Raw genomic sequence first — 12,765 nt, 5'->3', positions numbered from 1 at the left:
TCAGACCATTGGAGGGCCGGACTATTAAAAAAACTATGAACAAATCCCTATGCACACTGCACATATCTTATTTTAAAGTAAAAAAACAAAACAAAACGGGAACAAATACAATATTTAAAATAAAGAACAAAAAATAAATAAATAAAAAACAAGTAAATTTAAATCAACAAACTGACCAGTATTTCATTGGGAACTATGGGCCTGCTTTTGGCTAATGAGATGGTCAATGTGCTCCTCTCACTGACCACCAATGAAAGAGGTGCCCCTTCCAGAAGTGTGGCAGGGGCCGGATAAATGGCCTCAGGGGGCCACATGCGGCCCGTGGGCTGTAGTTTGGGGACCCCTGCCTTACACGATAGTCTGAGAAGCCACACTACTTTCTAATCTGTTGCCCTGAAACTCTGAAACCTTCAGTGCCAGGTTAAATATGGGTGTGGCTCTACACAGACTTATAAAACGTGGGGTGTGAGATGAAGGGGAGGGAGATGAGCAGCCTCCCAGCTCTCCATGTGTGCTGAGCAGTGCCGGGCGCTGCCGTCACACTGGGCCCCAGGGAACCGTGACCCGGCTGTCTCCCAGACCTTTCCTTCTGTCTGCAGGAAGAACAAACCTCCTTTGCCAGTTCAGGAAGACGTCCCATTCGTGTCATAGCTGGGAGCCATCGGCGGACCGTGGCTGGTGTGTGGGCAGCCTATAGAAGCCCTTGAACCCAGCAGGGTGCGTGTCAGCAGCCCCCACTCACCCTCAGTTCAGAAAAAGAAATCAACAAGGCAGAACCTGAGTGAATCAATGTCATGTTCACATGAAAGACAACAGACAATATTCAACATGTTCTAAAGCAACACTTCTAGGCAAAGGGCAGGTGTGGCTCCCTCACGGTCCTGTTCTAAAACCAGTCTCTCTAAAAGACCCAAACGAGGCTGCAGAAACCCCCAAACAGAATGTCACGACTACAGAGCATCTGAAAATCAAACGAGACAGTGGATGTTGACTTTAACATATAAAAATACTATAACAAAATGAAATACAAATATATATTAGAATCTGTTAAGTATTCTGTATAAAGAGATACTTTTGTGGTTAGGCTAACAACAGGCAAAGAGGAAACAAAGTCCGGCCTTTTCCACCTTCAGACACCGTCGCAGGGAGCCCGGGCTGCTGTGGCCGGCAGTGCCGCCCGAGGAGCAGCCAGCTCGGGACTCACCTGCTGGCGTCTCTTCGGTGTGTTCTGAATGGGAACAGACAATGGCAATGTCCAAGTGAACTGAAGGTCTTCACCAAAGGGATGGCAAGTTGTGGAGATGACTTCTCAGATAGATGATTTCGTGGTACCCTCTGGGACTCAGCGGGCCCAGATGTGAGCAGGCGAGATGAGTGGATTCGGGTCCTTAGCAACTGGCAGGTTGGTGGCTGAGTTGAGGAAAACTTGGTCCTGGGGTGCATGGCTCTTCTAGCCCCTTGCTGCTCTCACCCCTGTGGTATTTCCCAATTTTCCTGCTCAATCAAGAGCAAGTGTAGAAGCTGGGTTGGGCCGGGGCCTTGTGGAGAGGCCAGCAGGGCCAACAGCGAGCTCACAGGGTGTTCCCTGTGAATACTCCGTCCTCTGCCCTTCCCACCGCATGGCACTCGGGCTGCAGAACTCCTGGCAGCCATCACCTGTCTGCAGGTGTCCTTTCTACTTCCTGCAAAGTAAAGAGGCCCCTGCCAATCAGGGCCCCTCCAGCCTGGGAAAGTGCTTCTCCAAGCGGTAAGGAATGGTGGTGGCCAGGGGAAGGTGTTACTCAGGGTTGGTGGGTCCGAGAACGCCTCTGTTCCACGGAAGGAACAAACTAGCTGCACTTGAACTGTCCTGCCTGCCCACCCTGGTGCTAGCTATTCTGAGAGTCCCTCGGGGCCCAGAAACTCTAGGTACAACCGGCATGCTATACAGCGAGGTCCACGCAGCTGTCCACAGGGGCAGGGGCACTGCGGTCCTGTCAGAGCTCCATGAAGACAGAGCCCAGTGCCTGGTGAGGGCACCACCCCAATTAGGCCAGGCAGGGTCCTATTCCCATTCCAGGGGTCCCCAGACTAAATTCATTGGCCTGAGTCCTGGTGTAGTGGGACATGCCAGGCTCCCACAGTCACCGGCGGCTCCTGCCCTCGACTACTGAGCAGCAAAGCCCTCACCAGCCTGCAGCACCCCCCCCAACTGCCATGGTGGCTGAGGACAGAGGCGCACTCCCCACCCCTGCCTTCTGTTTGCAGATGGAAGGAGCCAGGAAAAGGGTGTGCTCACCCCCCTGGGTTCCCCCAGGGTACATTGTCTTGGAGAGACATCTGAGACAAGAGAGTGTACCCTGTCTTCGTGCCAGCCAACTTGCTATTTAAGCTCAAAGATCGTCTTTCTAGGTTTTCATTCTGCATGGAGGAAGCATTTGTAGTCATACAGTCACATATTCAGTGACTCTTCAAATACCGAGTCCTTGCAAAAGCCTATGGCGAGCTCCAGCCAGGGCCGAGGCTGTGGTTGGAGCCCACACTCGGCTCCACTCTGTTCCTGAGTGTCCTGGTCGCCCCTGTGACTAGTTGGCATGTGTCCTCAAGGGCAGAACACCCACAGTCCCCAGCCCCGGTCAGGCACATAAATACTTGTTGATGTGGTTAATAAAGGATCTTCTAGCTCCTGCGCCTTCCCTCCAGGAGCCACAGTCGGAGGGGCTCCACTGCTTTAGTTGCTTTCCGTCCCCTCCTGAGCTGAGAGTGAGGCCCACAGGGAAGAAATTTCCCCAGAGTGACAGAGCCAGCAGGTTTCCTGATGCCTGGACCACTGCTCCCCACTGGTCTGCAGCGTGAGGGGTGCTAAACCCCATCAGCTCAAGAGGAAACTCATCCCCGGCCAAGCAGCCGAGGCCACGCCCCTCCACCCTGTCCCCCTGCCGGGGGCTCGCCAGCAGCGGGCTAATGGGCTAATGGGCTAATGGCTGGGGAAGCCCAGGACCAGCGCCCTTTTGCTGGCTTATGTCTGGAGGTGGTAATGTTTATTCTTCTGAAACCAAGAACCCCCCCCTGTCATTTTTGGTGGGGTCTGCCACCCCAATAAGTCCCAGTGACTGTTTCCTCCAAGTAAGCCCCCTCCTTGAAGCTACAATGGTCATCTCATAACTTTAGGATTCAGAGGTCTGGTCCTAAGACCCACCTCCACCCCAGGCCTCGTTTCGGAGGGTTCTCTGCCTGCCAATCAGCTCAGGGGCAAGGGTCAGTCCCTTCCTGGCCAGCAGGAGGGGCCCATCCCCTCCAGAACCTGGCCCACTACCCACAGAGGCCGTGTAGCAGAAGGAGCAGAGAGCCAGGCTGGGAGGCTGAGTCCTTCAAGGTTACCTGTAGGGGGCGAGGGGCCCTGGGGCCAGCATGGGCCACAGACAGGAGGCAGAGGCTGGTTTGGGAAGGGCTAGTTCCTTCTTCAGACCCAGGTAGCAGGCAAGGAGGGAGTGTCACTATTCTGCACTTCTTGGCCTGACCTCATGCACGTATTCATTCAACAAATATTTATTAAGTGCCTATTTGTGCAAGGCACTTCCAGAGAGGGCGGTCTGCAGCCAGGCCTCGCCCACCTGCTCAGCCCCCAGCTGCTGGGGCCGGCTTGAGAAAAGCTGCCCGGACCCTAAGAGGTGGGCCTCAGCCCACCCAAGAAGGTCCGGCCGCCCATGAGCCACGCTGGTGATGGCCCAAGCCCAGCCCAGGTCTCCTGGCGGCCGTGCTTCTCAGCAGCCCTCCCCCCGCCCCATCAGCGCTGGGCACTAAGCACAGAGGGCACAGCCACACTGGGTGGGCTTCTCCACCTCCTCAGCAAAGGAGGTCCCGTCGCTGCACTCGAAGGTGAACTTCCTCCGCTTCAGCCGCAGGCCCTGGCAGCAGCCCTGACCCGGGCAGGCGCCCCGGCACTCCACCCACGACAGCGGGCGCGTGGTCTGGCAGATGGCATAGCCCCTCTGGACCTGGTGAAAGTCCCGGACAGGGTCCCCCCGGCACTCGGACTCTGGATGGGACAGACACCAAGAGAAAGCCTCAGGGCACAAGTACGGGCCAGTGCTGCCTCCTGGGAGGCAGAAGGAAGAGGAGAGAGGAGAGAGGGGTGAGGGGAGGGAGGCGGTGGAGGGCAGCATCCTCAGACGGGTCCTCTCAATCTCAGAACCCGCCCTGTCCCCAGCATCCTCCCTGCCCAGCATGCACACGGACAGCCTCCTCCTGGGCCCACAGTGCACTCAGTGGGAAGGGAAGACTCGGGCTGCCAGGCCCTCCAGCACAGACTGGGTGGCCGGGCTCCAGCCAGCTGCCCCCGAGCGCGAGAAGAGACTGGAGGCCTGGGAGGCGATAGTGCTAGAGAAGGGATTCGTGCTGGGAGGGTGTGGCCTAGGGGACCCTAAGGTGCCTGAGTCCTGGATTCTCAAGACTTCTCCCGCCCCACGCAGCACTCTCTATTCCAGCAGAAGCATCTCGGTCACGCAGACCAGGGAGGGCCCTGGGAAGGAGTCCCCAATCCTCAGACTTCCTGCTGCGTTCTGGCCCCCAGGTGATAGGGCCAAGAATGCAGAGATTTGGGTAGGAGCTGCTCCCCTGGTGGTCTCTTCGGTAAGGAGAGACCCCAGCCCGAAGGGGCACTTACCCCAGATAAGGGGGCTGCAGGAAAAGCTGGGCCAGGGAGAGATGGGGCCCTGTCTGGGGGTGGGACTCAGAGCCCAGAGGGTGGGGGGCACCAAAGCCCAGTGGCAGCCTAAGGTGCAGGAGGGGAGCACAGAGGGTTACTGAGATTGGGAGGAAGAAAACACCACGTTGCTAAAGCCAGTTGTGAGGAGGAACCCTGGAGAGGACCCATCAGGAGGGGGGCCCCTGACCTTGCTCACAGAGCTCGCCCGAAAAGCCAGGGTCACACACACAGTGTGCCCCCTTGGTGGCCAAGGCCTGGCAGTGGCCGTGCAGGCACTGCAGGCCCCCACACGGGTCTGCAGGTGCCCCGGCCTGGTTGCACAGGGCCCCCGAGTACCCATCCTGGCACTGGCAGCTGTACGAGAGAGCATCGAGGGGCACACACTTCCCGTGGACACACCTAGAGGGGACAGAGAAAAACACTAATTGCAATAGGCCAGAGCCAGTCCAAGGCCTGCCCGAGGGTACCCCACACCCCCAGTCTTGGCATCATGGGATATTGTTCCCAGATTGAAACACAGGGAGCCCTGGCCGGCTGGCTCAGCGGTAGAGCGTCGGCCTGGCGTGCGGGGGACCCAGGTTCGATTCCTGGCCAGGGCACATAGGAGAAGCGCCCATTTGCTTCTCCACCCCCCCCCCTTCCTCTCTGTCTCTCTCTTCCCCTCCTGCAGCGAGGCTCCATTGGAGCAAAGATGGCCCGGGCGCTGGGGATGGCTCCTTGGCCTCTGCCCTAGGCGCTAGAGTGGCTCTGGTCACAGCAGAGCGACACCCTGGAGGGGCAGAGCACCGCCCCCTGGTGGGCGTGCCGGGTGGATCCTGGTCGGGCGCATGCGGGGGTCTGTCTGTCTCTCCCCATTTCCAGCTTCAGAAAAATAAAAATAAATAAATAAATAAATAAAAAAGAAACACAGGGAGCAAAATGTGAGTCTGTGTTTGTCCCTACGGGCATCTCCTGTCAATAAAATTTGAAAAACAGAAAAAAAGAATAAAACCCTGTGTTAGGCCACATGTTCCAATTTTGGGATTTGAAAGTACTGTCTCTCTTCACCACAGGGAATGGGAACGTGCAGGGAAGGGAAGGGAGTTTTCAGGTGGGCAGGGCATGGGGGCTCCCTGAACCCAGCGCAGGCTCACTTGTGGCCATGACAGGGCCCTTCAGCTGGCTGGTCACAGTGCAGGCCCCCCCAGCCGGCCTCGCAGTGGCACACGGGCCCCGGGGTGGCGTTGGGCTGGCAGATGCCGTGCAAGCAGTAGAGCTTCCGGCAGGGCTCGCAGCCCGGCACCACGCCCGGCTTCATCCGCGTCTTGGTGAAGTCCTGCAGCTCGTTGTTGATGTACAGGTTTCGGATGCATCCGTGGAAGCTGCTGCCATTGAGAATCTGCCACAGGCGGAAGGCGGCCGAGTTCACGTCCACTGGCATCCCTGGGACGGAGGGGAGGGGGCGGAGCTGAGCCGAGTCGGGCTTGGACAGTGCCTGGCACCTACCTCTGAGTTCTGTTGGGCATCTCCAGTGTTCCTTCTTGCCCCTGGCCTCTGTCCTGTCTCTGCGACCCCAGGCCAAGGACCTCTGCCACCTTGGAGTGCTTGGACTGCTTCCCCAGAAGAAACAGGGAAGCTGCTTTCCCTGTGGTCGGAGCCTGGGGCACCAGGCCTGGGGGCAGCCAGCCAGCAGAAGAGGCCCGGTGCCTGAGTCTGGCTGCCCTTTCCCAGGGTGCCCTCCTTCCCTCTGGAATGCCTGTGTTTACCTCCCAGAGGCCCCAGAAGCAGCAGAGAACTGGGGCTTAGAACTCAGGCGTATGGTACTTTGTCATCTGCTTTTGTGGTTACCACTTCACAGTGACCCCACTGGATGCACCGGACTCTGTGACTGGCCTGAAGTTGCACAACTAGTCAGTAGCAGAGCTGGGATTAAAGCCCGGGTTCTCCATCCCTCACGCCTGCCCAGTGCCTAGGCGAGGCCCCCACAGCACTGAGACAGCCCCGCTGCACCCAGAACCTGCTCGTCGGGACCTGGAAAGCCCACAGGTGGTGGACGAGGCCACTTCGCTGCAAAGCCTCTAAGGCCAGCTCGGCAGTCCCCAGCTGATGCAGGGACTCGGTATGTGGGCCTCGCAGCAACTCTGGGCCTTGAGGGGAATGGACCCTGAACAATGACAAGCTCCTTACGGCCCAAAGCCAAGAGGAAAGAAGCCCACAGTGCAGAAGACAGCTGGGACAATCCTCCTCCTCCTCCCCCAGCTAGGCCTCAGTCCCAACTCAAGCCCATATCCTCCTCGGTTCGTCTGAGCAGGGTGGACGACAGCCTGGCTCCTGGCAGCGCTGAGCAATCCACCAACAGCTTGGCCATTCACTAGGACCCTCCCCGCCCCCAACTGGAATGCCCCCCACAGTCCAGTGCCCTGGGCACCAGCTCTCCTGGCCAGAGAGCAACTGAGGCCCCGCCTGAAAGGCTACCTCCATCACCTGGTGGAGACGCCGGGGCAGAGCAGGTTCTCACCTCCCACATAGAGGGGGGCCTCGCTGTTCAGTGTGTAGTGTTTGCCGAAGTTGTCCATGGTCATGGGACTGCCGCCATCGATGGAGAGATTCACCATCTGGTCAAAGGTGACTAGCTCAACAGTGTGGAACTGCCCGTCATTGATCGTCTCAGCACTGCAAGAAGATGGAGTGCCCCCACCCCGGAGAATGAGCTCCCGTTCGGCCCACCCACACCCGGACACTTCCCCAGATAGGCCACTGGTGCAGCAGCTGCTTCCCAAGGGACGACAGCTCTCAGGGGGGAGACTGTGGGGACTTGGGGGCCCATGGCTTAGTCTCTTCTGCTCCCCTGGGGAAAGCTGAGAAGTTTGGGGAAGGGATTTCCAACCTAATCAGCCTCCCCATCCCCACTGAGGAGAGGAGTCCCCTGTGAAGCGGTCATGGGATGGGGAAGGATGGGACCACTGCTTGGGCCTCAGAGAGCCTCAGACCCAAGCTTGGCTGTACTCAGTGGTTCAAATGCCCTTTCCACTTGGGCAGCCCAGGTGCTGCTGGTCCAAATAATGACCGGCTCTTGGCCCAGGAGACTGTTGAGAGCATCTGTTGGGCATGAGAAAGTCTTACCTGTAGATGGCAGAGCTGGGGTAGCTGCCAGGGTCGTAGCTGACACGCACGTGGCCCTGGTACAGCTCCACTGCGATGTGGTCATTGTCCCCGTTGTACAGAAGGATCCCATTGTCCTCTGCTGTGGAGACCTGGTGGGCAATGGCACTGTCTCTCCAACCCCATCCCACGCAGCAGCAGCACAGGCTGGTAGGTGGAGCAGATGGGGGACCCACAATTGGAAGAGAGATGCTGTGTGCAGAACTGTCCTCTGCCTGCCCAGGTAACATGTCCTCCAAGGGGCCCTGACAGAGGCTGGAAGCCCCGGGTTTAAATCCTATCCACTAACAGTGTGGCCAGGGCCAGGCAGCAAACAGCAGGTGGGCTGGCTTTGAAGCCTGGAAACTACAGGACAGTAGGGGAAGGTAAGAGCCCATCAGACCACCTGCCTGGAGATGAAAATCAGGCCGGCAGCAGTGGGGCAGCCCACTCTGGGCCTCGGAGAACTGCCTTGGGGCCAGGGTGGGACCTCCAGAGAGGACAAATTCAGGACCTACAGAAAGAACAAGTTCTCTTTAACAGCCAGAGCCACCCAGACCAGGAAGTAACCACGCAAGAGGTAGACCCGGTTGCTGGAGCTGCGCAAGCAGGTGGAATTGTGCATTTAAAGGGAGATCCCTCTGTGATGCTATTAGAACCATGATCTTTTTCTTTCCTGCCAGTTCCTCTTCCCCCCTTTCTTCTGGTAAAGACCTCACCCCCCCCACCCCCACCCCCAGTCTGCAGAGCAGGCACATGGCCCAGGCTGGGCCTATCATAGCAGTCCATCTCCTGGGCTTTAGTGGTTGGTCCGGGGATGGGCATGTGACTGAAGGCAGACCAATCAGAGGTCTTCCCTGAGATTGTTGATTGTTGTCCCAACTAGGGCTGTCAAGGAAGAGTCGGCATGGGATAAACTGAGCCTCTCTAAGGATGTGCCTGAGGCGATGGATGGGTACGGTTTGGGTGAATTTTCTTTTGGGGGACAACTGGGCTAGCTGTGGTCTTGCTGTGTGGACCCAGTTAGGTGGACAGAATTTTGGAGAGTTGATAAACAGGAGGAGAGCACAGTGAGTATGTTTGAGAGGCTTATTAGGTTCTGAGAACAAAGAAGAAGCCAGAACTAGAGAACGACGTGACATTTGGGATAGGGAATGGAATTTTGGGGAAAGAGAAAGATGATTAAAGAGAAGTTTAAAATATTTTATCATGTAATGTGCAAAATAATCTACTCTCTTCTTCTTCCCTAAGAAACAATTAGCAAAATCTGTATATTAGCCATCAATGCTGTTGAACTGGGCTTGTTTTTTTCTTTCTCAACATGATGTTCTAAGATGGAATTCAAGATATAAAATGGCAAAATAAGGGACCACATGACTTCTGGTTAAAGATATATGCCCAGTGTCAACTCTGGCTGTGCTCCAGCCTCATGAGAACTTATCGGCAGCATTGGAGGCTGAAGCTGAGGGGTAGAGATAAGAGGGGGTAGGAGAGGATCCTTCTGAGTTTGGCTTTCTGGATCCAGTCACCCATGAGACCCCCACCCCACCCCCAACCCGATTTGTCTCTGAGATTGGTTTTGTGACCCAATAACCTTTCCAACTGAGCTTAAACTAGTTATAGCTGAGATACTGACACCCACATCCAAAGACTTTTTGACCAACACAGGGCCTCCCCATCATCCTAGACAGGGATGCATCTTGATGCTCTGACCTGAGGCCAGAGTCCCCCCACTGTCTGACTCCCCTTTGTAACCGGCACCCTGAGCACGTACCTGCAGCGTGATGTTGGCCCGTGGCCAGTTCTGCAAGTCAGTGAACTGCAGGTAAGTGTCCCGATCCACAAAGTTGACGCTAAGCAGCTTCTCACACTCGGGGCCGCCGAAGCCTGGGAGGCACTGGCACACGGGCTGGCTGCCCTGGTCCACACAGCTGGCCCCGTTCTGGCACTCGGTCCCCTCACAGGGGCTCCTGGGGGCAGGAGTCTCACACAGCTGCCCACTGAGCGGGAAAGGACATGGGTCAGACAGGGCAGAGCAACGGGGCAAGGGGCATATTCCTCCCACCAGGTCCTAAAGAGAAACTCACTAAACATCTTGGGAAACTGGATCCTTAAGGTGACAGAAGATGCTCCTAATGAACACTTTTCCTGAGAGAACAAGGAGCCAGAAGGATGGTGAGAATCAAGTATGGCCCTTGGACCAGCAACATCGATGTCACCTGGTTACTTGTCAGAAATGGAAAACCTACTGAATCTGCTTTTTAACAATATGCCGGGTGACTTGTGTGCACCTTCAAGTTTAAGAGTCATTCACTGCTCATGTCTCATCGTACAGAAAAGATGACTGAGACTTAAAACACAAGCAAATGAGGGAAGACTCAAATTACTAAAGTAAAGAAATAAAAGAGAGGGCATTACTACCAACAGGTAGTTCCAATCCATGCTACAATAATCTATAGCATCAGTATTCACAATAGTCAAAAAGTGGAAACAATCCAAAGGTCTATCAACAGATAAATGGACAAACACATGTGGTCTAGCCACACAATGGTATATTATTCAGCCATGAAAAGGAATGAGGGGCCCTGGCCGGTTGGCTCAGTGGTAGAACGTTGGCCTGGGGTGTGAATGTCCAGGTTTCAATTCCCAATCAGGGCACACAGGAGAAGCACCTATCTGTTTCTCTACCCCTCTTCCTCTTGCTTCTCTCTCTCTCTCTCTATCTCTTTCTCTTCCCCTCCTGCAGCCATGGCTCAATTAAAGCAAGTTGGCCCCGGGTGCTGAGGATGGTTCCATGGCCTCCGCCTCAGGTGCTTAGAAGAGCTCAGTTGCTGAGCAACAGAGCAATGTCCCAGATGGGCAGAGCACTGTCCCCTAGTGGGCTTGCTGGGTGGATCCCAGTCGGGGCACATGCGGGAGTCCATTTCTCTGTCCCTCAGCCTCTCACTGAATTAAAAAAAAAAAAGGAATGTGGTTCTGATACATGCTACCTTCAAAAACATGATGCTAAGTGAAAGCCAGTTACAAGGGACGAAAGATTGTATGCTTCTGTTTACATGAAATATCCAGAATAAGCAAATCTATATACATGGATATCATAGATTAGTGGTTGCCTAGAGCTGGGGTGGAGGGGGTATGGTGTGACAGATAAAAGGTATAGAGTTCCTTTTTAGAGTAATGAAAATGTTCTAAAATTGATTGTGGTAATGAATGTACAAATTTGGGAACATCCTAATAGCCATTGAATTGTACATTTTAACCAGGGGAATTGTATGGTATGTGAATTATATCTCAATAAAACTGTTAAAAAACAAAACAAAAGACCCAAGCAGATCATGGGAGGTGGGTGGCCAGAGGGAGGGCAGGTGCTGTCCCCTGTAGGGAATCACCCATTTAACTTTGAACCCTTTATGACTTGGATTGAGGAACTTTAGTTAAAAGCCCTGAGTGACTGTCTCTTGGATGCAAACACCAAGAAAGTGTGAGTGGGTGACCTTTACGCAGACACAAAGGCATGCATGTGAACGGGCTTTAGAAAATTAGCCTAGAGGTTCTGGATTGCCCCTTCCTTTGTGCTTGTTAATTAGCAAAAGAAAAGAATGTTCTGATCAATGGAGCCCTTTCTCCATGTCAGCAAAATGGCCTCTGATCATTCTTCCCCTTTCACCTGGCCTCCCTCCCTGTAATCCTGTTACCTCTGTTCTGCTTCTGATAATAAAAGCTAAGGGAGAAGGAGATTCAGGAGGTCTTCTTCGCCTCCCTTGGCAGGCCTCCCCCTCTTCCTCTTGACAGAAGTTTGTGTCTTGAGTAGGTTTTTTCCACCCCGACACTGGTTGTTCCCAGCGGGCTGGAGTACTACAGTCCCCTCCCAACCTCCAGAGGAGCCAAGATGTGAAGGTCAATGACGTTTATGGCAGGATGTGTCTTCAGAGGCTCCCTGGGCAGGTAAGTGATGGGCACTGCCCACTATCTGAACCCACTTCCCACTTTCTCTACCAAAGAGGTTAGGGACCCTCTGCCTATGCTCTGAGTGGTTAAATAACTTCCCCAAACTGTGATAGGCATAGCCATGGTTAAAACCCCAGCACTGCCTGACTAGGTGGTGGTGCAGTGGATAGAGAATCAGACTGGGACGCAGAGGACCAGGTTTGAAACCTCGAAGTCGCCAGCTTGAGTGCAGGTTCATCTGGTTTGAGCACAGCTCACCAGCTTGAGCCCAAGGTCACTGGCTTGAGCAAGGGGTCACTCGGTCTGCTGTAGCCCCCTGGTCAAGGCACATATGAGAAAGCAATCAATGAGAAATTAAGGTGCAGCAACGAAGAATTGATGCTTCTCATCTCTCTCTCTTCCTGTCTGTTCTTTCTGTCTCTGTCTCTCTCTGTCTCTGTCACCATGAAAAAAAACCCAACCAGCACCTGACTCCCAGGCTATGAACCTCCCTCCTGCTAACCATGCCAGTGGGGTCCTCCCAGACGAGGGGCTGATGCTAGGAGTCAGTCCCCGTGGTGTGGCCAGGGCCTCTCACCTGTAGCCCTCAGCACAGAGGCAGGAGTAGCTGTTGACTTCATCTACGCACTGGGCCCCGTTCTGGCAGCGGTGATCTCTGCAGTCATCCCGGTTCTCACTGCAGCTGTCACCTGCGTAGCCTGGTGCACACTCACACCTGGGGGTGGGCAAAGGGGGAAGGTGGTCAGTCAGGAACCTGCAGGGCCCAGGTCTGACAGAGCCTCAAGGCCCTGGGGGGTCTACGGGGTCCCCTGGAAGTCAAACAGAGCCCTGGATATAAAGATGCCATGGAACCCTTTTATAGGACAAGAGAGCTTGTGTGGGTTTGGGGGGACTCTGGGTTGGGAGAGACACCCAGCAGCAGGAAGAGATGGGAATCTTTTTTTTTATTTTTATTTTTTATTTTTTTGTATTTTTCCGAAGCTGGAAACGGGGAGAGAGACAGACAGACT

The 12,765-nt window shown here is 54.9% G+C and overlaps 1 protein-coding gene across 1 annotated transcript in view; it reads right to left on the bottom strand.

The window, feature by feature from the left end:
* Positions 1-848: 848 nt before the first annotated feature.
* Positions 849-12,765, bottom strand: part of SLIT1 (slit guidance ligand 1) — a 193,415-nt gene continuing 181,498 nt past the window's right edge. The window contains exons 31-37 of the mRNA XM_066355591.1: positions 12,333-12,470; positions 9,582-9,807; positions 7,790-7,920; positions 7,185-7,339; positions 5,821-6,109; positions 4,875-5,086; positions 849-4,018 (exon numbers count right to left, since the gene is read on the bottom strand). Coding sequence (XP_066211688.1) covers positions 3,780-4,018; positions 4,875-5,086; positions 5,821-6,109; positions 7,185-7,339; positions 7,790-7,920; positions 9,582-9,807; positions 12,333-12,470 — 1,390 coding nt within the window. The 3' untranslated portion in view covers positions 849-3,779. The remainder of the gene's footprint in view (positions 4,019-4,874; positions 5,087-5,820; positions 6,110-7,184; positions 7,340-7,789; positions 7,921-9,581; positions 9,808-12,332; positions 12,471-12,765) is intronic.

This window comes from Saccopteryx leptura, chromosome 13 (genome assembly GCF_036850995.1).
Source record: "Saccopteryx leptura isolate mSacLep1 chromosome 13, mSacLep1_pri_phased_curated, whole genome shotgun sequence".
Taxonomy (NCBI): Eukaryota; Metazoa; Chordata; class Mammalia; order Chiroptera; family Emballonuridae; genus Saccopteryx; species Saccopteryx leptura.
Note: the sequence above shows the minus strand (reverse complement) of the source record. Positions and strands in the feature narration are given on the sequence as shown.